At 37.7% G+C, this 25,616-nt stretch overlaps 4 protein-coding genes across 6 annotated transcripts; all 4 read right to left on the bottom strand.

The window, feature by feature from the left end:
- Positions 1-1,214, bottom strand: LOC111497092 (transcription factor HEC3-like). Of its 2 annotated transcripts, none has more exons than XM_023147728.1 (2): positions 648-1,214; positions 1-573 (listed from the first exon to the last, which is right to left on the bottom strand). In XM_023147728.1, the coding sequence occupies exons 1-2, from the start codon at positions 814-816 to the stop codon at positions 140-142; spliced, it is 603 nt and encodes a 200-aa protein (XP_023003496.1). In that variant the 5' UTR covers positions 817-1,214; the 3' UTR covers positions 1-139. The 2 variants fall into 2 exon arrangements, with proteins under 2 accessions (XP_023003496.1, XP_023003497.1); XM_023147729.1 differs by having other exon boundaries at positions 1-558.
- Positions 1,215-3,617: 2,403 nt separating this feature from the next.
- LOC111496818 (zinc finger CCCH domain-containing protein 55-like) lies at positions 3,618-14,656 on the bottom strand. Of its 2 annotated transcripts, none has more exons than XM_023147341.1 (4): positions 14,434-14,656; positions 9,248-9,640; positions 6,794-8,990; positions 3,618-3,894 (listed from the first exon to the last, which is right to left on the bottom strand). In XM_023147341.1, exons 2-4 carry the CDS (start codon positions 9,604-9,606, stop codon positions 3,862-3,864), a joined length of 2,589 nt encoding a protein of 862 aa, XP_023003109.1. In that variant the 5' UTR covers positions 9,607-9,640; positions 14,434-14,656; the 3' UTR covers positions 3,618-3,861. The 2 variants fall into 2 exon arrangements, with proteins under 2 accessions (XP_023003109.1, XP_023003110.1); XM_023147342.1 differs by having other exon boundaries at positions 9,257-9,640; positions 14,434-14,655.
- A 590-nt stretch (positions 14,657-15,246) lies between these two features.
- On the bottom strand, positions 15,247-18,650 carry LOC111496783 (UDP-glucuronate:xylan alpha-glucuronosyltransferase 1-like). The gene is made up of 4 exons (XM_023147299.1): positions 18,273-18,650; positions 17,182-17,364; positions 16,477-17,105; positions 15,247-16,399 (listed from the first exon to the last, which is right to left on the bottom strand). The coding sequence occupies exons 1-4, from the start codon at positions 18,317-18,319 to the stop codon at positions 15,372-15,374; spliced, it is 1,887 nt and encodes a 628-aa protein (XP_023003067.1). The 5' UTR covers positions 18,320-18,650; the 3' UTR covers positions 15,247-15,371.
- Positions 18,651-21,403: 2,753 nt separating this feature from the next.
- Positions 21,404-25,595, bottom strand: LOC111496785 (uridylate kinase-like). The gene is made up of 7 exons (XM_023147301.1): positions 25,190-25,595; positions 23,523-23,673; positions 23,379-23,432; positions 23,092-23,183; positions 22,057-22,283; positions 21,777-21,953; positions 21,404-21,651 (listed from the first exon to the last, which is right to left on the bottom strand). Exons 1-7 carry the CDS (start codon positions 25,402-25,404, stop codon positions 21,542-21,544), a joined length of 1,026 nt encoding a protein of 341 aa, XP_023003069.1. The 5' UTR covers positions 25,405-25,595; the 3' UTR covers positions 21,404-21,541.
- Positions 25,596-25,616: the final 21 nt, after the last annotated feature.

Below are 25,616 nucleotides of genomic sequence, written 5' to 3'. Positions count from 1 at the left end.
TTCATAACATATCAAATTGTTGTTTCAAACGTCGATGATGTAGTGTTTTATCCTTACGATTCTATTTGAACGTACAATTACGAACATATTGATTAGTAATTAATCACAACCATACACTTAATTTGGTTGATATTAATGCTCACCATCCTGATGGCATAATGGTTGGAGTAGCTTCCATGGAAGTGGACGAGGAGTTTGAAGCATTAGCCTTATGGAATGGAAATGGCCACCCTCCGGCGGCTGCGCAGTCGCCGGTGCTCGGCTGAGTTGACTGAAGAAATTGGATTTGTCTTTTCAAGAACTTGACATACCTAATGGCTTCATCTAGCATTGAAGCTGTATCCATCTTTGTTCCTCCAGGGACAAGCCTTTGAAGAATTCTGATCTTTTCGCTGATTCTTTCTCGACGAAGACGAGCGGCAATGCTTTGTGGGTCATCGCTGATTCGAACGTTTCGTCTCTTGGGTTTTCGAATAGTTGATGGGTCGATATCGACTGGCTGCATCGCGGCGATCTTGTACATCATCTCCTTCATAGCACCAAGCTCTTCTTCTGGCTCTTCTTGATCATTACCTGCCCAATTCACTTAAATTACGATTTAACACGAAATCTTGTGTTCAAACTCTTGTAATGTTATTTAAACATACCGTAGCCTGACATCAGATGGGTGGATGAGGTAGGGAGCGGTTGATGAGGCAACAACGACGGCCAAATAGAACTGAGCTCGTGAACATGGTGAAGGTGAACAATGTCGGGATCGTCGATGGCGGAAAATTGGAGATGGGAAGAGGGGTTTGGGAGGTGATGGGGCTCCATGGAAGAGGGTGATGGGGTGAAGAAAAACTAGGGTATGGGAATTGAAGTTGAAATGATTCTATAAAAGGCCACAAAGAAAGAGGGTTTTTTGTGGTAGAAGAAGTGAAAAAGATGGTTAAGAGAGGGATGAAGAAAATAGCAAGAAATTTGGATGGGCAAAGAAGAAAAAGGAGTGATCTAGGGCTAACATTATTTTGTGCCTTTTTATGGAAGATTTTGCCCCTAGTAATCAAAGGCCTTGCCATATTCCTTCATCTTCTGCTACCCCATCTGCTGGGCTTTCTTTTGTCATCACCTTTTAAAGTATCAATTTTTTTAGGTTAACTCCAAATTAGATATGAGGATCATCAAGAGATCAAAAGGGTTTTTAGTTTTAGATTCAAATTCATAAGATCATCAAGAGATCAAAAGGGTTTTTGGTTTTTTGATTCAAATTCATAAGATCATCAATTGATTAAAAGGGTTTTTAGTTTTAGATTCAAATTCATAAGATCATCAAGAGATCAAAAGGGTTTTTAGTTTTAGATTCAAGTTCATAAGATCATCAAGAGATCAAAAGGGTTTTTGGTTTTTGATTCAAATTCATAAGATCATCAAGAGATCAAAAGGGTTTTTGGTTTTTGATTCAAATTCTTAAGATCATCAAGAGATCAAAAGGGTTTTTGGTTTTTGAGTCAAATTCTTAAGATCATCAAGAGATCAAAAGCATTTTTGGTTTTAGATTCAAATTCTTAAGATCATCAAGAGATCAAAAGGGTTTTTAGTTTTTTATTCAAAATTTTAAGATCATTGAGAAAAGATATGAAAAGAGGCATGTTTTTCATATAATTTTGCGCATGCCCTAATGCAATCATTCTAGGGTTTTCAGAGCCTCCATTTTTAGGCACAGCTAGGGTTTTGTAAGCTTTTTTTCATTATCCTCAAACACATACACTATACTACTAGTTCTTATACTTTTTGTAGTGATATGAGTTCTTCATTAGCTTCCAAATGTGTACTTGCTCGATTCGGTTTGACTATTTTTGTAACGCTTTTGAGCTTCGTGTTCTTGTTGATTAGGGTTTGTGTTTCGTTTTGTTCTTGAAAATATGAAGTTTGTTTTAAACTGGGCTACTGAGAAATTATGAGTTTGAATTATACGCCATGAATGATCTGTGTGTAATATGTTCTCGTTGTTCGAAATTTATAGCTAAAATTTTGAGAAGTTTATGAAATTTATACAAAGCTTTAATAGTCCAACTAAAAAAAGAAACTTTCAAATTCATTACATTTGAACATATTTATTAACTTGTATGAAATACACAAACAAACTAATCAGATGTTCGCTCATCTTCTTTATTGATAAATAATTCTTCAACGGAAGAAATTTATACGGATAAAAAACTTCAATGATGAATCTATTATGTTGATGTCGAATTATATAATTAACTAATCAAAACTCGATGAAATTTAGCTTTTAACCAATTGGAACAGTTTCAAGATCATGATCCCTGATGTCACAGAGTTTACCATATAATTGCGATCAAACCGACACTCGATCGCTACGAATTACGTAATCTTACCCGAGAAACCCTAGATATGGAGTAGGAGGGTTCAAGACTTGACCATTTATTGGTTGTATTGTAAAAGTTAGGAAGGACTTTAGGGCAAGGACCATCAAGTGATGGAGTCAACATAAATGGAGGCCATAAAGGGTATACTAATTTAGCTTTTTTTGTACACAACATGTTCCCAATCTCTGCTGGAACAAAAAAATGTTAAAATCGAAAACCTAAAAACCCATTTGATTTTTCGTTTATTGTTTCAATTTTCAAGTTTCTTTACTAACAATTTCTTTGCCCTAAACAAGGTAGAAATATATTATTGTTATATTGAGATTCTGTTATCTCGGACTTCAACAAAGATAAGGTAAATCTTTAGAGAGAAAAAAAATACACTTATTCACTAATTAAGACCGTTCGTTCTAATCTCGACTATGAATAATTTGAATTTCGGTAAATCCCGTTCTTATTTCAGTCAAAATGAGTCCTCTAAGCTAAGTACTTAGACTAACCACTTTTCCCACACCATATTGTTAGTGGTTGGATGCTTTTTGGAAGAGAAAATTAACCCAAAAGAGCAAAGAAAAATGGAAGGGTAAGGTTTTTATAGGGAAAGGAACAGAAAAGCATGCATTTACAGTCATTGATATCAATTTACAAAATTTGTGCACCCCACTGCCCCTCCTCCTAATCTGTGCTCTGACTAACACATCCTTACACTCTTCTACCCTTCACAAACTCATTCATATTGGGTATATTGATTATTTGATAGAAAATTTGAATTCACTCGATTCGGTAAATATGCATTTAACATACGTATTTTTAACCTCCTCCTCCATTCTCTTTTCCCTTCTTTCCTCCTCCGACCTCCTCGCTTTTTCTCCGACACACCAAGTCATTGTCACCACTTCCATTCGTTGTGTCATTCTAAGTTGTTTAAAATAAATAAGTATTCTTCATACCATATCGTTTGATTCTAGCAATTGAAACGAACACAATTATTTGATTTGAAACAAAAACGATCGTCCATTCCAAACCTGGAACATAGAATAACAATTATAAAAGGATCACCCACGATCCCGACCCTACCAACACCATAGGCTTACTAATCAATAAATCTCATCTCGCTATTTTATTTAATAGTATTAGTTACTGGACTTCACAACATAAAAAGTGAACCGAGTCGATTCAACTCAAACAAACAAACAAATAAAATTATTTATAAAAAGTAAAAAAAAATTGCAAGGCCTTGGCGAAGAATGAGGTCCTGGAAAAGTGGTAGCCATTCATACAACAATAAAAGATGAAGAATGCACAAACTAAAAGCAACAAATTTGCAGAAGGCAGAAGAAAGGTGTACCTAAGACTGCTAATAGGGACATACATTACACTACATTAGTAAGACATGATAAACATCATTCAGAATGCTGCATCATTCTATCAAATTAGTACACAGGATTTATATAAAAGAAAAAATACGATGTTCTTCGACAACCTCGCCTCGTCAACTCGTCTTCTGAACTCTGTCCACGTATGCCTGACAAGGAAACAAGAGACATTGACAAAACGTTTTATACAGAAATAACAGTCTCCACTCGAACATAGAGGAAGAAACATAGAGAATTCTAATCTGGAAAGATCAGCAACAGAACTCTTAAAAGAGACTGAAGCAAATACATCACTTTATCAAGAATGAATATGCCACAAACATAAGAACAATGACCATAAAACGATGTGCTTTCACATGGATCTTCAAAAAAAGCCTAAGATAGCTATACCAAGTCACCCTTTTCAAGTTTTTTTTTCCTATTAGCAGACTGCTGCACAGGTTCGATGCGTTCCAGTCAAGTTTTGCACGACCCTCTAATGGATTTTATACTGCACTTTAGATATAACCATCAGTTGATGTAAGAAAGTGCATTAAATTCAGTCGGTCTAAGAGCCTCAGTATATCGTATTTCGCTCCGTAATGCTAGATTTTACTTGTACTGATTCAGGTGAGCTCAAACATCAAACAAAGTCTTCTAATGCTTTGTGAGTTTCATTAGGACATCGATGCGGGGATGGCACATAGTGCTAAGCTTCAATTATGGTCCAAGATTATTTCACAGTATGATTCCCATGATAGCTGAAAAACATACTGTCGCACATAATAGTCTCTGGCAGCATCGCTTGTCTCGCAACAAGGATGGGGCGCCATTTTTGCTATATCAACCAACAATAATAAATGTTGCTTTGAGAACAAATTGAGAATAATTCTTTCTTTCTTGACAACCTGATAAACATTATTCAATGCATTAGCAAAACGCTTTATTTTCATTTTTATCGTTAGTATTGCTAAGCTAATATTATTGGTAGGAAACTGAACAACCAAGCCAATTAAACAACCAAGGGACAAAAGGGAAAGGGGCCTCTATCCTAAGGAAAGGATCAAACAATGGCTCTTCAATCTGAGTAATCACAATAACAGACTTGGGTTTGCAACTCTTTCGAAGCTCTTGAGCAAATGTCGTAACGGAGAAACCAACCTTAGGATGAATGAAAGCCATGTTGGATGAATCTGTTAATATCATTTTGAGAATTCAAGTACCTAAATACCCAGCCAAGCAAATAATGCTCCCAAAATTAAGGCCCTAGTAAGCATTGTTTGTCGGTTATTCAACTTTTTGGCATGCTTCACTAAGTTTCTCACAGTAGATATTGCCTTTCTTGAGATAATATTTTCCTTCAATCCTAATCCAGGGGTTGTCCTCTTCAAATAAGAAAAGTTTGTTAAACTGTGGTAGAACCACATAGTTGCTGAATTTAGCTTATGTTTCATTGTAACATGTGAGATCTCTCTCTCATTGGTTGGAGAGGAGAACAAAACATACATTATAAGGGTGTGGAAACCTCTCCCTAGTAGACGTGTTTTAAAACCATGAGACTGACGGCGATACGTAATGGGCTAAAATGGACAATATTTGTTAGTGGTAGGCTTGGGCTGTTACAAATGGTATCAGAGCTAGACACCAAGCAGTGTGCCAGCGAGGACGCTGAGCTCCCAAGGAGGATGAATTGTGAGATCCCACATTGGTTGGAGAGAAGAACGAAACATCCCTTATAAGGGTGTAGAAACCTTTCCCTAGTAGACGCGTTTTAAAACCGTGAGGCTGACAGAGATATGTAATAGGCCAAAGCGGACAATATCTACTAGCGGTGGGCTTGGGTTGTTATAGCAGGCTTCAATTGAGTTCCCTTTCTTCAGGCATTGCACTTGTACTATAAAATGCTGCGAGATCATAAAGTTCTGTACTCCTTTACCTGTTGAGGGGTTAGACCATTCTTGTATTGCTCCAACTTTTCATCAATCTTAAAAAAAAATGCAGTCAGATTGTTAATTAAAATGTGAATGATTATTCTAACCTAATGTGCATTGTGTGTTGGAATGGATCAAGAACCGTAAGAATTAAGATTCCTAATTATTTGTGAATTATATGTTATCTATTCACATTTCATAATGGACTTGTACTAATCATATGAATGTAAAATAAATTTAAGAAACAGCAGAACATGATATGTACTCATTCCACAAGTGGGTGCTCTAACACTCACTAACTAAGAAATACCAAAAGAAAAAAATGGTTTTCATTACAAATAATTAGCCTAAAACCAATGCTCGCATCCCACTTTGACCAGTTACGCTGCTTTCTAAAACAACCACCTGTTGTGCAACCAAAACTTGGCAGCGTACAATGCACTTATCTAAAACAACCACCTGTTTTTAGATTTTAGGTAACTCTTCTTTTTGGAGGATCTCCACAAAATGTCTAAAGTGCTAATCCTTCCCAAGGCTACTGACCAAGTGAAAAAAATGAACCTTCTTCGAGATTTTAAATTTTAAGCTTCCAAAAAGAAGAAAAGAAATAACAAGTCTAGGAAAGGGACAAACATAGAATCAAACAAGGATACAATTACTAACAAAAAAAAGAAAGGATTATGATGGATTAAGAGACTACGAACGACCGCCCCAAACAAACTGGAAATAGAATACCCAGCTATAATAAGGACAGGAGGGAGAAGAACTTTAAAAAAATATCAAAAAAGTGTAGCACTCTCACAAAAAAATAACCGAGGAGATGATGGAAAGTTTTCGGGAAGGGTTATTAAGTAAATAAGCAAAACAATGCTGATAAAGCATGTTTAATGCTAATGGTCCTCCCAGAGCTGCTACACTGGCGTAATTAAGGCATCTAATTTATTTATTAAAAGAACATATGAGGCCTTCAGAAGGAATAACAAATTATAAAAAGCAGCAGTTAGTACTGTTAAAGTAAGATGAAATGTGTGTGTATATATATATATGATAAACGAAACAAAATAGTCCATGTCCAGTGCAAAGCATAAAATAGAAAAGAAGAATGATAGGAAGAGAAAGTTGAAAAGAAATTTGTTACCTGGACAAGTTTAGTGAGCTTTGATTTTGAAAATGAAAGATACTGATCAATTTTCTCCTGCGTTTGAGGAATATGACCCCCCTGCAGGGTACCTGTCACTTTGTCCACCACTTTCTTGACTATGGTCTTATAAACATCTTTGCTGATATGACCTTCCTTCCATGTAGGTTTTAGAAGCTCCTTGACGAACTCCACGAGTGCAAATTTAAAAGCACGAATTCCCTTAGTATCCTTACCTTTCTTCTTGTCATGGACCCCATCATTTCCATTCGCATTTTCTGCAGTATCATTCTCTTCAGAATCCTCATTCGCCCCTGCTTCAGTCCTGTTCTCATTATCCCCATCACCATTCTTCTTGTTGTTAGCCTCACCTTCAGCGGCTCGCTTCCCATGATTTATTGCATCACTTTCATTCAGTGTTTCTTTTGCAGAGATGGCAATCTTGTTAGAAGGATCGGATGATAGAGGAAAAATTGGTATCTGTACTTCATCCTTCGCATCTATCATGCTTTTCTGTCCAGTGAAATTCAGTAAAGAGTCTGAAGGTATTTTAGTGGCTTCAAGCTTCTTCACCTCTAAGCTATTGCAGACAGTAGAGTCATGTTGCTTCGAGCATTCAATTATAGGACTTGTCTTCATCAACGTACCCAAAGCACCGACTGGTGCATCAGAATAAGGGAAGGAAGGTATTTCTGACACATTATGTGTACTAAGGGAGGCATATAATTGAGGCAATGGTTGCACATTTCCAAAATATTGAGCTAGAGAAACGGAAAGGTTAGTTAATTGGGTAATTTGGTCACTGGTTACCATGTTCGGAGTGATAGTTGTTACAGGATTAATCCCTGGCATGCTCCTATCATCCTCTCGTGGTTTGACTTTGAAAATGCCATCTGCAACGTTCGGATTCATTACACTTCCGCCTGGATGGTCGGGGTGATATGCCATTTTTTGTCCAAGGACAATGTTACCAGAAGGATTGCCTTCAGCATGTGAAGCAATAGTTTTGTCAATTGTTATCTTATCATTGAATACTGATGCCATAGTAACATCTTTTGTTAAATTATGGTTTTGCCTAAAATGAGTATTATCAACTGTCAGAGGCTCTATGGTAACGTCTTGCTTCTTAGCCAAAGCTTCTTGAACTATCGCATGGCTGAGAGTGGCTAAAGCCATAGAAGTTTGAGAGCCAGAATCCAGAATAATGTTGCAATCTCCTTTCACCACGTGATTCGATGGTTGCACCGGGAAGTGCCAATCAGGAGACATCTCCATATCATCACTTGGCCACTTTCTGTGACCTCTAGAATCAGAAGTGCCTATGCAACCACCAGTATCCTCAGGCTTGCTCAGAATGATATCATTCTTGCTGTTCTGAACTGCCTTGATGCTAGCAGCTTGATCCCACTGAATTTTGCTCTCGTTATTCAAACCATGACCTCCTTTTAGTTCCGAAGGCCATGTATATCTTGATTCTTGACTAGCAATTTGTTTGTTTTTTTCCTCTCTCAACTGAGTAAAATCTGAACCACTGGCCAACTCATTTGATTTTGAGCCATCCCACAACCGTTCCCTACCATCTGAACATTCGATTTGTTCCCATCTATCAGCACTTGACTTCCTCTCTAGACTCGCACATGGCTGGCTCTGATGAGAATACTTACAATTTTTTCCATTACGACAAGTTCCAGCAGCAAAAAAATTACAGATAACAAGACTGCTACTGGAAGGTTCACGCTCACCACGTGATAAATATGCTTCTTTACTCCTATCATTTTCCCTGTCTCTACTAATATCATTTGAAGAACCTCGTGATAGTTCATGAAATCCACTGTCGTGAGGATACTTGCAAGATTCTCCCCTATGACACCTTCCCTTCACAAAGTCGGTACAAGGAGCAGCTGGCCTTCCGCTCCTGGAATAGTCCCTAAAATCATGGGGAGTTGATCTTACGGATCGGCCCCCCTTCTTGTTCCGACTTTCCCAGCTGTCATCCAGATTTTGATTTTCTGGATGAAGAAATGGACAGCCACCACCTCGCCTGCATCTGCCAGAAGCAAAATCTCTGCACAATTGAGTTGAAACACGGGTTCTGTTTCTGTTCCTATCATGAAATCCTGAGTCCCGCTTAAAACTACGAGGAGGAGTTCTACTTCTACTCCGACTTCTACTCCAACTCCTGCTTCTACTCCTACCCCTGAAACACAATTAAAACAAGCAAGTTTAAAGAATAATGAAATTGCAAAACTAACCAATCCTAATAGAAATAACATAAATCCAGATAACTAATGCATATGAACAAAATGGATCATATACAAACATGAAAATTCAGGATCAAACTTCAGAGATTTGAATAACTCATCAAGAAATACGACTTCAGCAACAAAATTTGAGATTGAATACTTTTATGATGATGATGTTAACATAAGCTCAGCTAATACCAGTGTATCTAACCTCACTGACCTGCTCCAATCATTTCTATCCGACGGATTAGAGCTATGTCTTCTCCATCCATCTAAACCAGGAGACATTCTTGTGCTGTAGCTTTTGTCAGCATCCCACTCAGCAGTGCCTTCCATATTTTTATTATAGCCTTTATTAGTGTAATCCTCCTTATGTGAATCTCTGGTTTCAGATAAAGGTTCCTTTGACAGCAATCCCCAATCTTTCTTGGATTTTGAAACAGTATTGGTGGTCTCCATACCAGACCGCTTGGAACCATCATCACTTGCAAGTTCGGGAGAAATCCAACCAGGTCTTGATTCTTCTCTCAAATCCCACTTTGACGAGCGTTTTCTGCCACTTCCACTCATAACAATAAGGAAGTTCTCCTGGATACAGTAAAATCTGAAGGCAGGATGAAAATAAGTTAATTTTAATGACGAGTCCTCACCACCTTGTTGTCAAGTTCAAGTCATACATATAATATATATTGAATTGGTTGATATTTGGAAAATAATAGATTAGGCCACACAACCCTATCGAAATTCAGAGACAATTTGACCTTAATTGGAATCATCTGGCACATTAACACTAAATGAGATGGAATCCCTCCACTTGCAGGTAGAAGAGAAACCCAATATGTAATAAAATCATCTCGCAAGAACAACAAAAAACAACATTTCATTTCCCAAGCCTTTTGTATTTAGCATGAATATTCTCACTTGTAATCAGTTATATATTAGTGGAGGAGCTTTATATCTTCCCTCAGTTGTTATGTTACATAATTCACAAATAACTAATATTTCACAATATAACCAAATTTCCTGCCGCTAAATACTGCTACCTATCAACCAATACTTCGAAAAATGTTAGATGCATTTCAATCAAAAGAAGCTTGTAGGAACAACTTCAAGGAAAAGTTATTTGCGAGAAGCTGGAGAATTCCAACTTGTGATCACTATAAAAAGTTTAGCCAGATATATGAAGAAAAAAAAAAACCCATCGGGATGAGAAATTCCAAGGATATAAAAGCAATGACATTCCGTGTTAACTAAGATATCATTAATATCATGCGCAACGAGAAAAATCAAGCAAGCACACAAAGAGAGGCACGGCAGGACATTATACTGTGACCTAAAGTTTCCATAAGCACGAGTTGCTCCACACAATCAAAGACCATATGCAATGTTGATGAAACCAGACCCTACAAACAGTTTCCGTACACACAAGTTTTCATACACTCAATCAAAGACTTCTTCATGTTGATGAAACTAGACCCTACAACCTTCCTATACACAAATTATTGAAGTTATGCCATACTTATGTTTCATCCAGATAGAAGGGTAAAAAAATCAAGTAAGCATAGGTGTCCATGGATTTTCAAGTTTCACATAATCTTCCATGCCAAACAAATAATTCCTAAGCATCACATTGTTTGATGCTGCAAAAGGATCGAATTCCGCAGGAACCTACACAACCGAAACAAGAATTAAAATGGACGTAAAGACTCTTGACTGCATTTTTAAAAGCCAAAGCTCATGTGATCCCTAGATTCAATTCATTCCTTCTTAAAAGTACTTACTGAAACAAGCAAAGGAATCACTTTTTTCTGCTAAGTCCACTATAACAACTTAGAAGCTTCATGACAGATCACCCTATCTTCCTAAAAACGTACAAACCTAGACTAACATTGAAAGGACATGACCAACATGAGCATAGCTCAAGTCGTAAATTTGAACCTCTACCCTCACGTGTTATGGTATTCTTAAAAGAAACATCATAGCAAACTTTTGAAAAAGTGGACTAAAGAATGATCCTTAGTGTACCCAAAATATTTAACGTTCATTTTGTTGTTTCCATAAAAAGCTTACTTACATCCTTTACTAGAATAGGAGCATAAATTGACTTATGTTAGAACTCAGGTGTTCATCGATAGCAACGTGTTGGTGTCAGTGGCCAATTGGAGGAGGGAAGAGAAGAGAGAGAACAGGTAAGACAAAGTGGAGAGAGGAGAAGAGAGAAGAAAATGAGAAATTAGGAAAAGAGAAGTCGAATTAGGAAAAGAGAAGTCGTGTAGGAGGAGAGGAGAAAGATGATGGGAAAATATCGTTTATTTTTTAAATCCTCGATGCCCTCTTCTTTTCAAAACCCTCATCAATAATAGCATTAATGAGAAATGGAAGTAACAATGAACCCATATTTTCTCTCCTATTAATTATTCTTGTATTATTCGATCGACTGGTCAGTGATGTTTTCATTTTTTTTTAACTCCAACCAACCAATTAGTCAGTTTTGTATAATGCAAAACCAACAATGACCAACTTGGTCGGTTTCATCAGTCAGATTGATTTTTGGAATTCCTTTGAACATCCCTAGTTAGATCACTCAAAATGCTCTCTCCTCTTATCACTAAGCAGTTATTTCTATATCGAAAATTGCTTTGTACGGTTAGATCCTCAAAATGCTCTCTCCCTAATTTCTAAGTGCCTGTTTTTTCTTCAACCACCATGACCAACGTCAACCAACTTCCTCAATGGAACCACTCCATCGGCTCGAATACCATAGACCAACAAGATTTTTCCCATTGTCTTTAATTAACTCTCACATGGAAATCGAGCAAAAATAATCGTACGAGATGAAACACCTTCACACTCTCTGTCTCTAACCCAAAATTCTCTCATCCTTATGACCTCTTAGTTCAACACCGTCACCGAAGAGGCTTGTTCACTTAAATTTTCCTCCAAACTTCAAAGTGAAAATTATGTCCTCCAGTTAGAAAAACTCAGTGGCAAACATGGCTTCTCTTCTTGTGGAGATCAACCCCCCGCATTTTATCCACCATATTTGTCGCTTTGGTTGCTTGAAGATCAAAAAATGATAAGGTATGGAACATTAGTCACTATTAGTACAAGGGATAGACAATGTAGCAAACCATGACAAAGCCACTTAATGGTCACAAAAGTAGATGGGAGTTGCTCATTTCGCAAGTTACATTGTCATTCAGGGTACAAATAGAATGCTCGAAGTGGACAACATCCATAAGGATAGACCAATTGAACTATTACTCTTGGTAACTCTTCACACAATCCATATGTACTCTTCAAGGACTATTAAGTTCTAAAGTCAATTTTATGATGAATACATCCCTCCCTTCACCATGTAATTTATCACAACTCAGGCAATCCATGATTCATTCCCAATGTGTTTGATGAGCTATAGTTTTCTCATAAAGGTCCTTCGAAACAAGCTTGTATACAAAAGGTGACTTAGTTCCATGAATTTGTGCTAATGCCCAATTGCTCTTGTGGTGGAACAGAAAGCCATTGCCATAAGTTATTATTGTACACCCTTGCTAATCTTTCCATCAACCAACCACGTGAAGATACTGCATAAAATTATATTTTGACATTAGCACACTCAACGTGATACATTAACTACAGAAGAGGACATCTATCAAGGCACCTAATATGTTGGGGTCTAATCAATTTTGGCAGGAAAAAGAACCTACGACTTAAGCAAGAGGTAAAATAAAAAATATATACAACCAGTAGCTAAATCATTTAAGATTCACCCTAAAGTTTTAATAAGCAATACAAATGATAATAATATCTAATTTACAACTTACGACAGAAAATCAATCAAACTACAAACATTTTAATTACATAGACCTGTCATACAATATCCTAAAAGAAATATCAATATAATTTCATTCCCCAATTAAAATTTGTATACAACACACCAAATGAAGTCTATCCACAGTGTTTCTAAGAGCAATTCTAGATTGCCAAGATAAACTTAGCCTTCTATTTCTTATAGATACTTTCAATTTCCTTTTCCTTCTTTCTTTTTTTTTTTTTTTTTTTTTTTTTTTTTTTTTTTTTTTTTTTTTTTTTTTTTTTTTTTTGGAGGGTGTTTACTAAGAAGAAAGGATATAATCCAACGAACCAGAGTCTTGTTAAACAAAATTCAAGCAGGTTCATCCCAACCTTGAAATTCCATCCAATTGTCCAACAACTTTCCATGACCAGAATGAGTACTACTACATTAAGTATTAACATCCAACTATCCAAGGCTGGGTCTTCAAAAGTGCATATATTTCCCTCTATCATAAAATAAACAAGGCATGAGCATTCCACTCTACTGTATATGTCAACATCAAGGAAAGGAATCCATTGCAGCACTAATAAGCACAAAAAATCTGCACATGACTCGGCCTTCATTTTAATCATGTATGCACCTAAGAGATGTTCTTAGAAACAATTTTCCTTTAAATGCAATTATTTGAATAAATCCTTCCACGAGCTACCATCCAGGCATTAGGACTTCCACTTGTAAAAAAAGACTAAAAGAGGCTAAAAAATCATGTGCGCCCTCGCCATCCTTCTAAAACAACAATCAAGAAACTTCCCTTCAACGGTAACAAAAAGGGGGGCAATGTCCAATACTTGGAGCCAAATAGGAATGTCACGGTCGCATCTGGAGCAGTAGCTAAAAGAGACTGAACTGAGAACTATGCTAAAAGAGACTGGACTTTCAATTGAACTACAAGTGTTACGTTGGTGGGAGAGCCATCAGGCAGTACACGTGTGGTTAAATTCCATGGCAAAAATCAAGCCACTTAACCTTTTCTTCATTAAGAAAAATCACTTTCGACAATCAAATAAACTATAAGAGCTCTATCAACTCCATAGTATAGCATTTGTCAACGGTAGAACAAAATATAGCATTCTTTTTGGCCACCAAACGATCATCTTCGACTCATCAACTATTCAGTCTATATCAACTTAGCTTCGCCTACAAATCCAGTTGAACTAGAGCCGTATGCAAGTTTAATAAACTCCTAAGGAAAGATCAGCTCCGTTTCTCACAAGTTATCTCTCATTTGAAATACTTCAGGAGAAGGGGAAAAAAAACTCAATCCCAAGTCATCGATTCCCAAAGATACGCCCAATCACAAACAATCTCGAGCACAGAAGAAAACTACAGTGGCGAAAGCAAAACTAAAACCAAGAAGCGCGTATTTATTTGCGTTGGGGACATGGGGAGTAATAATCGGAAAGGTCCAAACTTTGAAGTGGAAGAACCTCGCAGCACATACAGTCCCAGACAAGACGAGTAAGAGATCAAAACCCAGAACTGAAAACATGAACACAACAAAATCGCAGAAGATTAAAGGAAGAGAGAAACATAGAACTCACATGAAAGAAGAAAGCTTCCGGCAGAAAGCGGCGACGGTGTAAACCCTAGAATATGATTGAAGAAGAATACAGGCGTAGGCAAGCTAAGCTAAATCTTCAGAGCGGATATTTTGAGCATCTTGTGTTGCAGAGTGAGTGGGAGGAAGACGAAGAGTAAGGTAGTAGCTATGGGCGAAAAAGGGTTCAAAGACTTTGGGGGCGAACACAGTTTTCTTTTCCCCCGATATATTTTCCTTTTTTTCTTTTTTTTTTTTTCTAAACATATAATTTTTAGGGCAAATTATAAAACAAATAAGGAAACCACTCAAACTTATAACCAGTTTGTTCGTGAACTTCATTCTCTTAATATTTATATACTAAATTAACTTAGCTAAAAAATAGTTTAATTTAAATAAATAAAAATGTCTACGTGCTAATATCGTCCATTAAAAAAAAATTAAAAAATTGCATACGAGTCGAGACGCAATTCTCTATCGGTCGAGCTACATTGAGCTCAACACATTTATTACGGCAGTTGGCTCGATAACCACTTTTATGAATAGATGAGAGAAAAAAAACACGAGAATATGATTTTCTTTTAACTCAATATAATTTCAAATAAATCGCTTCTTGCGAATATATATATACTTTTTATAAATATTTCAAACTTTTACATATTTTTAAAAAATTGATAAATTTATGAAGTATGTATAGTTGAATAACTAAATTTGTATTTTTGGAATAAAGAAATCATTTTTTTTTTCTTTCTCGTCATATAAACTAAGAACCCATGATCCAACTCTGGAGTGATATCAATCGTTCTTAAGAAATCAATTAAATCTAAATCCACTTCAAATCCAACGTTAAAAAAGAGAAAATTTTGATTCGGTTCTTCAAGATTCCGGCTCAAGATTTCACAGCCCCATCAACCAGAATCTTCAAAAATGGCGGAAAATTGTTCAAACAGAGAGGGCGGCGGCCTTGATAGCCGGCGGCGTCGGCGTATAAGGCTCATCATCAGTCCAATTCGTCTCGCCCCAATGCCTCAACATCCCTTTCCAAGAACACACTGTGTCAATGCATCGCTTCAACCTCTTGTCCTTAACCTTGATCCTCCAATGGCCGTCGCTGTAATTCCCAATCTCCGCTTGGATTCTATCCCATTCCAGTTGGGCCTTTTGCTTCGATCTCAACAAGCAAAATTGCTGCAGAAGCTCCGGCATTTGGTCGTGGACCTTCCACCATCGTTGATGCGCAACATCGCTTGCAAATTCTTGGAGTATGTCCACATTCCAATTGCAGTCATAATCTCTGAAGCACATCCATGGCTTGTTTCCCAAGTAATGAAGAACATAAAGGATTGGTGGGTCTGCCCCAAATAGCCTTGTTTTCATTTGTTTTGTTTCTTCATCATCACCCATCCAGAAGTTCTTCAAGAAATTCATGTGTTTTGGGATTCTATGCCACCATGTGAACACTTCATTTAAGTATCCTTGATCACCTCCATTGTAGGATTCGAATTCATTGATATGATCCATTAGGAGTTTGAATGTACAATTTGATGGTTCTATGAGCATTACTCCTGAATTGAAGAGGGTGCCATTGTTTCCTGTTGCTGAGATCTCTGGCATTCCGAATAAGAAATCGATGTTTCGAAAGATTAGAAGGTCGGCGTCGATGAAGATGATCTTGTCATAATCTGTTAGCTGCCATAGCCTGAATTTGCTGTAGTTCCATTCATTGTATGCATCTTTCTCTGCTTTTGGATTCCTGATTCTTTCCATTGTTCTTATTTTCCAACCAGCTGCCTCTAGGCCACTCTTGTGATATGAACTGATTGACTTGTCGACAAGGATCACGAGGTCCCGTGTTGACCCCGACATTCGAATGCTTTGTGCTGCTGCGATTGCTCCACAGACATAAACATGAGCTGAATGGAGGATTGTAGCATATGCTTCTCGTAGCACATTACCTGAGTATGCAACCTCTGTGTTTGCAAGATAAGTTTTTAGATTAGTTGAAGAAAAAAGTGTTTGTGGAGCAAAGTTGTGTAATAGGACTGACCTTTGCCCTTTAAGGGAAGTGCAAGTTCACAAGAACCAATTGGGAGCTGGAGTTTATCTCGGATCACACTCAAGTTTGGTCGGTACAGCCACACGTTACCACGGCGTGCAACAAGGTCCTTGCACGCAAACAAGTTCGGTATAGGGAAGCAGTTTGTGATGAAAAGCAAATGGACAGGATAGTTTCCTTTAGCAGAGGCTGCAACATTAGCAGCTGCAAGCTGCAAGTGAAGCCTAGCTACATCTCTAGACCAATTGCCCTCCTTTCGACAAGGAAGTTTAACGACGATCAAATCGAGTCGTTTCCCGGGCGCTCGTAGCTTCGGCAAAGACGGGCAAATGGGAACTTCAGCTTCCTCTTCCTCATCAATCCATTCAGGATATAAGGAATCCCATGTCACATTTTCCTCAGCATAGTCCAAACGCAGCTCAGTGTGTTCTGCATCAGGATTGAGCTGCTTCCAATTGATAACTTCACTCTTGTTGAAGTTCAAGAGCCCAATGCCTTGATACTCCTTTTTGTCTCCTAACTTATCAAGAACTTCAACAACATCGTTCCAAACGATGTCGAGACGAGATACATATCGAAGATCCAGGCCGCCCCATATCCACCTATTCACAAACTTTTGCCTGAAAATAAGCAAGTTTCAGCATGTTTTGGATCTAGAAACTGCAGAATTGATAGCAGAAAGAAAAGGAAGCATACCCAGAAGCTGTGTTTGATATGTGGTTGTTTACATCAGGAGAGTATAAAAGTGTGACAAAAGTGCCGGAAACAGCAAACAGAAGAACAAGTTTCAAGAGAGGAAGCCTGCATCTTGAAAATCTTTCATGGGTTGATAAGTTTAAGGGCTTTTCCAGATCTTTCACTTTGCTTCTTTGTAGTTTTCTTTTGGAATATGCCATTAAGAAAATAGATTTGATGTCAGAATGTTTATATCCAAAAGTAATCGCTAGTTTCACGGCAATTAAGGTATATCACTAGACATGAAAATGTAGCAATCCAAGCCCACCGCTAGTAGATGTTGTCTGTTTTAGCTCGTTACGTATCGTTGTCAGCCTCACAGTTTTAAAACGCGTCACTAAGGAGAGGTTTCCACATCCTTATAAAAATAAATGTTTCATTTTACTCTACAACTGATGTGAGATCTCACAATCCATCCTCTTGAGGGCTCAGCGTCCTTCCTGATTCATGATCAAGTGTTTGGCTCTAATACCATTTGTAATAACCCAAGCCCACCACAAGTAGATATTGTTTGTTTTGGCCCGTTATGTATTGCGTCTACTGGGAAGAGGTTTCTACACCCGTATGAAAATGCTTTGTTCCTCTCTCCAACCAATGTGGGATCTCACAATCCACCCCCCTTAGGGATCCAGTGTCCTGGCTAGCACACTTCCTAGTCGGGCTCTAATATCATTTATAAAGGCCTAAGCCTACAACTAGTAGATATTATCCGCTTTGACCCGTTACATATCGTCATCAGCTTCACAGTTTTAAAACGTGTCTACTAGGTAAAGGTTTCCACACTCTTATAAAGAATGTTTTGTTTCCCTCTCCAACCGACGTAGGATCTCACAATCCACCTTCCTTAGAGGCCAACGTCTTCACTGGCACAATCCAACTCTAGTGTCGGGCTCTAATACCATTTATAACAGACCAAATCCTCTGCTAGTAGATATCGTTCATTTTGACCCATTACGTATCGCCTGTCACGCATGACAGGCTCGTACCAATTGGATTATGAAGTAAATCCATCCTTTACAAACGCAGCTATGAAGAAGAAAGCAAAAACTTACATGGATGCAGGCAATCTATGTCTGGTTTCAAGCGGGAAAGTGCCCATTGCTCCGTTTTGAACACAAAAACCGCTCTAAAGCATCTGAACTACAAACAAAACAGACACAAAAAAGCTACAAAACTGGAGAGAAACAAGCCAAAGCAGAAGCAAAAAGTAAAAACCAGAGAATATATAGACAGAAAAAGTGGTCAAAACTCAAAACTCAGAACTCCAACGGGAGAGATGATGGTGTAGAATAATTAGAGTTAAAGGAACAGTAGTTAGAGAAGTGGTTGAGGTTGCTGTTAAGCAAGAGTTGTCAATCAACTCAGTCATAACTTGAAGCACAGAGAAGGAAAAAAAAAAGAAATGAACTCAAAAAAGCAACATGATCAACACTTCTTTTATGGCTCAAAAGCCTAAGAACTAGGCATGTTAGCACTTCTAAGAGAAAGTACCGGAGCTTCAACTCAGCTGAATTGAGAGATGAGGGAGCCCAAGAGTGAGTTTAAGGACACGACATATAAACCTGTCAAGGCTTCTTCATCGATATTCCATATTTATATTTGTGTCTATTTGATCTCTAAACTTTAAAACACATATTTTGTTCGACATTTTTTTAAAACCCAATTTTCAAATTAAAAATTTAGGGACATCCTATACATAAAAATCAATTTCATTTATGTTAGATTATCAGTAACTTATTAGATACAAGTTAGTGATAATTAAGTTCATTAAATTAGCTCAATTAAGACAATAAATGAATCTTTATTTTCTTAAATCTTAGCTCAAAACTGGTAATTTTTGGGAATTAGATTACCCTTCGTTGTCATTTTTCTAACTTTGATTATTATGTTTGTTGTTGACCAAAGTAAGTTGGCATATAACTTCAAAAATGGGATGGATACTCAAAAGCACCTAATTTTTATTTATGTATTTATATAAATATATATATTTTTTTTTTTATTATTTCTTATAGAGAAAGTAAGGCTGAAGATGATTGGATGATTTAAGGTTTAAGGACCCTTTCATCACCTAACTCACACCATTATTAATTATAATTTTTATTTATTAGGCATATTGTATAAAGCTATATACAACGTATCGAGATAATGGATTTTGATTATTGATCGCTTCCACTAATACTCTAGTGAGCTTTCATCTTTCTTATCGACAAATTTAATTCTCGAGTTGCATGCCGAAACTCATATCTAAAATCTCGATTTTTGATGTCATGGCCTGGAATCCTACTTGACTCTCTTCGAGCTTATTTCGATATTCGTGTCACCTCGTTTTCTCGAACTTTGTGTATGTCTCAATTTATTTCCAATGCACACTTTTGGCACTTGTCACTCTTGGCCTAAACATGGTTGGATGGACCTACTTGAGGGTCGCTCCTTGTCTGTCTTGACGTGTGGGGTGACAACCTACTTTCTTTCATTGAGGTTGCGACACTCTCTCCCACTTAATCTAGCCATCATCCTCGATAACTTTCTCGAAGCACAATTAGATTTTGTTAATGACATTGATAGCACCACTACTGTTAAGAATTCAGCCTCGGACATTGAAGGCGTCGTATTAGTAGTGAAGGCTCGTCGACCTTTCATGATGAGGAAGCCTACTTAATTTCAGATTCAAAAATGTTTTTTTTTTTTTTTTTTTTTTTTTTTTAAGAATTAGGTGAACATGGAAGGAAATTAGATAATTAGAGTATGAGGAGGACTGAGATTTAAAAAAAAGTAACAGACCAACAGGAGAGTGACAGGTGGCAGTTGCAAAGGTTGTTTGTGATGAACGTCATGCATGGTGACGGTGGTGGGAGGGGTTTGTTTGCACCTATCGCTACGTATGAAATTACTTTCCAAAAACTTTTTTTATTTATTTAACAAAAAAAGAAAAAAAGAAAAAAAGTAAATCAGAAGGGCAAAAATGGAATTGTGAAGATTGAATTGAAAGCAAAGCGACGGAAAGTGTTTGTCTGATCTCTTCAGTTCCTTTTAAAAATAAAATAACATTATAAAAAATTATCCAATACCTTAATATACTTCATAAACTTTATATTAAATATTTTTAATTAAATTACTTATTTAATTTCATATTATTTTTCGGCTATCTCTTTAAAATATTTTAAAAATATATATTGAAATTAAGCGATAAATCTTAATTGAATCTATTTATATTAATATTTTTTTGAATAAATGATACAGATAACTCAAACTAATCAAACATAAATATTTTATAGTTTGATTGGGTCGAGTTTATTGTTTAATAAAAATTATTAAAGTTGAAAACAATTACAATCAGAACAATAGAGTTTTTTAAAAAGATTTCAACTTGATCCAATTCAACCTAACCCACGAAACTCGTGGTTATCGAACCAACGTATAATTTGAAAGAAACTCTCTAGAAATACTCAGATATCAAGAACTTAGATGGATTAAGTTTAAAGGAATATAAGTGAAGCAAATTTTGAAGGAAAAAATGAAAACAAATCTGACCCACCTCCTTTCCTTTTCTCATGTGAGAGCCTAATAGTGTCAAATTTGCGACCAAAGCAAGGAAGGTGAGTTGGAGGGTGGCTATACATGTGAGGACTTGAGGCAGTACATGAGTACCTGATTCATAGTAGGTGAGTATCAGAAGCCATGTCCAAGGCTTAAAGCAATTGTTGGGATAACTCAAATCTCTGCCACCACTCCAAACAGATGCACAATCCACCATCACACCCTTCTTCCTCACCTATATTCAACCATAATCACCTCTAAACCATATTGTTTACATTTTGAATAAGGTGAAATGAGAGGGACTCGGCCTTTGTCCATCTAAGGTCCGATGTCATGTTATAATATAGATGAAATAGTGTAGGGAATTATCACGAAATGGGCAAATCTCTCAAAGGGTTACAAGAATTGTTATATGGTATCAAAGTCATGCCCTTAGAATCCTCAAATGTCGAAAAAAGAAGTTGTGAGTCTCAAAGGTATAGTCAAAAGTAACTCAAGTGTCTAACAAAGGGTGTACTTTGTTCGAGGACTCTAGAGAAGGAGTCGAGCCTCGATTAATGGAAGACTATTCGAGGACTTCATAGGCCTTAAGGGAGACTCTATGGTGTACTTTGTTCAAGGGGAGAATTGTTAGGATTGATCATGAGTTTATAAACAAAGAATAGATCTCTATTGATATAAAGCCTTTTGGGAAAACCAAAAGTAAAGCCACAAGAGTTTATAAAGTTTCAAATCCCTACTCATGAGCACTTACTGACTGGATGGTCCGATACCAGCATAATCATCATGTACTTACTACCATTGAGTTTCGTTTTCCTCCGATCAATGTCCCGACTCTCTCGCCCTTTATGGCTTTCGATATGTTATCCGGTTTCGTTAGATTGAAGACAACAACTGCAAGAGGAAGCAAATAATCATTGGTTCAGTTCATATTCTAAGCAAATATCATCAGCTTGCATTGCTTTATGTTATTCAGCTATTTGGAAGAACAGTGATCTATGATGAATTATAATACATACCAGGAATGTTATTTTCCTGGCATAGAGTAATGGCAGTCATGTCCATCACCGAAAGGTCCTTCGAAGTCACCTCGTGGTACGTAAGAGTTTCTAGCAGATGTGCCTTCGGGTTTCGCCTTGGATCATCGTCGTAAACTCCATCGACATTTGTCGCTTTCAGTAGAACTTCAGCGTTAACTGGATAGATGATTTGAAAGTCAGCTATAAAGATAATTTGTTGCCAAACATCAAGCAAGTTTCAGCCATTAGTTGAAGTAGGAAGTTCAATGATTTGACTAACTTTCTGCACAACGGAGGGCTGCTGCAGTGTCTGTAGTGAAAAAGGGATTGCCTGTACCAGCTGCAAAGATCACAACCCTTCCTTTTTCCAAGTGCCTGACAGCCCTTCGTCGAATATATGGCTCTGCGACCTCCGACATTCGAAACGCAGTCTGCACTCGTGTAGGAATACCGATACTCTCCATTGTCGCTTGAAGAAATATCGCATTCATTACTGTTGCCAACATCCTGAAACATACAACCAAAATTTCAAAACCAGTAAAGTAAAATGTCCACCATCATGCTTTTTCTCGATATTTGGACTAGTTTGCATGCACCTCGACTACTCTCCCATAACAATCGCTTGACTCCACTATATTAATACTAGAGACTAAAGGTCAAATATCTAGTGGTGATTGCTTCTACTTTCTAGGAATGTAACTCCAATATAATTGTGAGATCCTACATCGGTTGGAGAGAGAAACAAAACATTTTTTATAAAGGTGCGGAAATTTCTTCCTAGCGGACGCATTTTAAAACTGTGAGGCTGGCGGTGATATATAATGGGTCGAAGTGGACAATATATGCTAGCGGTGGGCTTAAGCTATTACAAATGATATCAAAGCTAGGCACCGAGCGGTGTGCCAACAAGAATGTTGAGCCCCAAAAGGGGGTGGATTGGGATATCCCACATTTGGAGAAGGGAACGAGTGCCAGCGAGAACGTTGGCCTCGAAGGGGGTGGACTCTAAGATCCCACATCGGTTGGAGAGAGGAACGAAACATTCTTTATAAGGGTGTAGAAACCTCTCCCTAGCGAACGTGTTTTAGAACTGTGAGACTGACGGCGATACATAATGGACCGAAGTAGACAATATCTACTAGAGGTGGGTGATATCCTTTCATATATACAACATATTTGGCATATATTCCTATTCCATCTTCATTTTGTGTGAATTTTCATGTTGCTTGTATGAAGGTATTTGCAATATCAAAATGTGGTAGCAACAGCAAATGGTTTGCCAAAGTCTAGAGATATCTAGTACAACGAAAATTACCCAATGTAATCGGCAGAAGAACGGTCCAAACCACTACTTCCAGCCCACGAAGATCCACGGAAAATGTTACCTCCACCAACTACTATAGCAACCTGAAACAAAACATCATCCATAACGATAGCATTGGCCTAGTCTACAAACGTAAGGTGAGTGCAAGTGAAGAATCAGATTCTCCAAAGCTGTTTACTCAGTTCTTTTGAGAGTTAAAAGGAAAAAAATTGGTCAAGAACAAGTCATGAACATATGAACACGAAAAAGATCTTGCACACATATAAAGGTTGGGCTACCTCAATGCCTAGACGAGTTACAGCTGCAACCTCCCTCGCTATTGCCATGGTAACCTGCAGTCAAAAGTTAGCTCAAAAGAACTGCAAGGTGCCAAACATCATTAAAAAGAAGCATGTAACACAATGTCTCCTTCAAACACCAACCTTTGGATCAATATTCTGCAATCCATCACCAGCAAGTGCTTCGCCGCTTACTTTGAGCAATACTCGTCGCCATTTATACGATGGCATGGACATTGAAGCTTCATTTAATATCATCCCATTGGGAGCCATAGATGATATCTGATGTTTCATGCTAAAGTAAAAGATTATAAGGAAAAAGGAAGAGAAAAAACACCAAATCTCTTTAAACAACAGCATGAGAGTCATAGGTCATCATAAGCAGAGAATTCATTCAAAAAAGGCCACAGAAAATAAGAAAAACAATGAGAAGTATAGGCCATCACTAAGTACAAATAGTTCCACAATCATAGTAAATCACTTCATTCCCAAGAAGATCAAATGAAAAGCCTTGTCCAAAGTCAATTTGGAGAACGATCCAACGGGAGCTTAAGAACAATAGTCAGATTTCAAGGCTTTGCTAACTGAACCAACTCATTGACAGAGGACCCATTAAGGTAAAGGAGACCCATTCAAATTGGAGCTATCTTGTAACGGCCCAAGCCCACCACTAGTAGATATTGTCCTCTTTGGACTTTCCCTTTCAGACTTTCTCTCAATTCAGACTTTCTCTCAAGGTTTTTAAAACGCATCTACTAGAGAGAGATTTCCACACTCTTATAAGGAATGCTTCGGTCTCCTCTCCAACCGATGTGGGATCTCAAAACCCACCCCTCTTGGGGGCCCAACATCTTCGCTTGCACACCACCCGGTGTTTGGCTCTTATACCATTTGCAACCGCCCAAGTCCACCACTAGTAGATATTGTCTTTTTTGGGCTTCTCCTTTCCAACTTCCCCTCAAGGTTCTTAAAACGCGTCTGCTAGGGAGAGGTTCCACATCTTTATAAGGAATGTTTCGTCCTCCTCTCCAGCCGATGTGGGATCTCACAATCCACCCCTTTTGGGGCCAGCATATTCGTTGGTACACCGCCCAGTGTCTGGCTTTGATATCATTTATAACAGCACAAACCTACCGCTAGCAAATATTCTCATATTTAGGCTTTCCGTTTCGGGCTTTCCCTCATGGTTCTTAAAACGCGTCCGTTAGAGAGAGGTTTCCACACCCTCAATTTTACACCATCAATGAGATCCTTATCACTTCTTTCACAACAAACCATGTACATATACTCATTCAGAAGCTAGTAAAAAAACAAGATTCATGTACAAGTATTAAGAAACCCTGATGACAAGCAATCCCATTCAGTACAGTATTATGTTTCATTTTTCTAAAGATAGAAGACGAGAAAGACAAATATCCAATCGAACACTTCAGGAGTTTATTCGGTTGGGAAGAACAAAGATGATATCTTCCATCCTTGAAGTAATCGTTTCTACACCATCCTAGGTAATTCCAACAGTACAGAAAATAACGAAAAAAAGACAAATCCAATCTCCAAAACAATGGAAAACATCTCATCCTTCACTCACTCGACTTACTACTGCAGAAAAACATTCACTAATCTACTTCACGACAAGAAAACCATCTATGCAAAAGCTACCACACCTCAAAAGTTCATCAGAAACCAAAACAAATCAACATAGAGATCGAACCATATCCCACATACAAATCACTTTCACTTATTCAAGATTTCAGTCCATAATTTCAAAGCAATTAAAGAAAAACAGGGGCGGCGCCGGCCATATCCAATACCTCCCGTTCAAAGGGTCAGAGCTGGAACCCATTTCGCGAGCGGAACAGTTAACAACGAGTGACCCATTAGAGGTGGGAGTGTTCATCTTTAAACCATGGCAATGGGGCTTGAAGAGACTAAGAGATTGCAAAGATAACGACGAGGAAGAACAAGAAGCAGAACTGAACATGGAGCCGAAAGATAAACAGGGAAAGAGAGACGTGGGGATTGCCATTAGAGAAACGAACAAAGAAGAATGATTGTCACCTCCCACAAGGCCGTCTTTCTCGTCGCCGAATTGTGAGAGGGTTTAGGGTTCTATCTCACACACCCAACTCGTTATTCCGGACGAAGATGAATTCGAGAGGGAGTTGGAGCTTGTATGTTATGGATAACATCATTTTCTCAACGGAAATATATCGCTCGCGTGAGCTTTTATATATGAAC

This window comes from Cucurbita maxima, unplaced genomic scaffold (assembly GCF_002738345.1).
Source record: "Cucurbita maxima cultivar Rimu unplaced genomic scaffold, Cmax_1.0 Cma_Scf00023, whole genome shotgun sequence".
Taxonomy (NCBI): Eukaryota; Viridiplantae; Streptophyta; class Magnoliopsida; order Cucurbitales; family Cucurbitaceae; genus Cucurbita; species Cucurbita maxima.
Note: the sequence above shows the minus strand (reverse complement) of the source record. Positions and strands in the feature narration are given on the sequence as shown.

What these genes read in the sequence shown, in the direction of transcription:
- LOC111497092 (XM_023147728.1), bottom strand. Translation starts at nt 816, where the DNA reads ATGGAGCCCCATCACCTCCCAAACCCCTCTTCCCATCTCCAATTTTCC. An exon ending in CCATCTGATGTCAGGCTACG is followed by an intron (nt 574 to 647) that starts GTATGTTTAAAT and finishes TGAATTGGGCAG; the next exon opens with GTAATGATCAAGAAGAGCCA.
- LOC111496818 (XM_023147341.1), bottom strand. Translation starts at nt 9,606, where the DNA reads ATGAGTGGAAGTGGCAGAAAACGCTCGTCAAAGTGGGATTTGAGAGAA. An exon ending in GATTGGAGCAGGTCAGTGAG is followed by an intron (nt 8,991 to 9,247) that starts GTTAGATACACT and finishes ATTGTGTTTCAG; the next exon opens with GGGTAGGAGTAGAAGCAGGA. An exon ending in AGCTCACTAAACTTGTCCAG is followed by an intron (nt 3,895 to 6,793) that starts GTAACAAATTTC and finishes TTTCCTTGTCAG; the next exon opens with GCATACGTGGACAGAGTTCA.
- LOC111496783 (XM_023147299.1), bottom strand. Translation starts at nt 18,319, where the DNA reads ATGGGCACTTTCCCGCTTGAAACCAGACATAGATTGCCTGCATCCAT. An exon ending in CATAGATTGCCTGCATCCAT is followed by an intron (nt 17,365 to 18,272) that starts GTAAGTTTTTGC and finishes ATATTCCAAAAG; the next exon opens with AAAACTACAAAGAAGCAAAG. An exon ending in ACTTCCCTTAAAGGGCAAAG is followed by an intron (nt 16,400 to 16,476) that starts GTCAGTCCTATT and finishes TTGCAAACACAG; the next exon opens with AGGTTGCATACTCAGGTAAT.
- LOC111496785 (XM_023147301.1), bottom strand. Translation starts at nt 25,404, where the DNA reads ATGGCAATCCCCACGTCTCTCTTTCCCTGTTTATCTTTCGGCTCCATG. An exon ending in TGCAGAATATTGATCCAAAG is followed by an intron (nt 23,433 to 23,522) that starts GTTGGTGTTTGA and finishes TTTTGACTGCAG; the next exon opens with GTTACCATGGCAATAGCGAG. An exon ending in CCAGGAAAATAACATTCCTG is followed by an intron (nt 21,652 to 21,776) that starts GTATGTATTATA and finishes TTCCTCTTGCAG; the next exon opens with TTGTTGTCTTCAATCTAACG.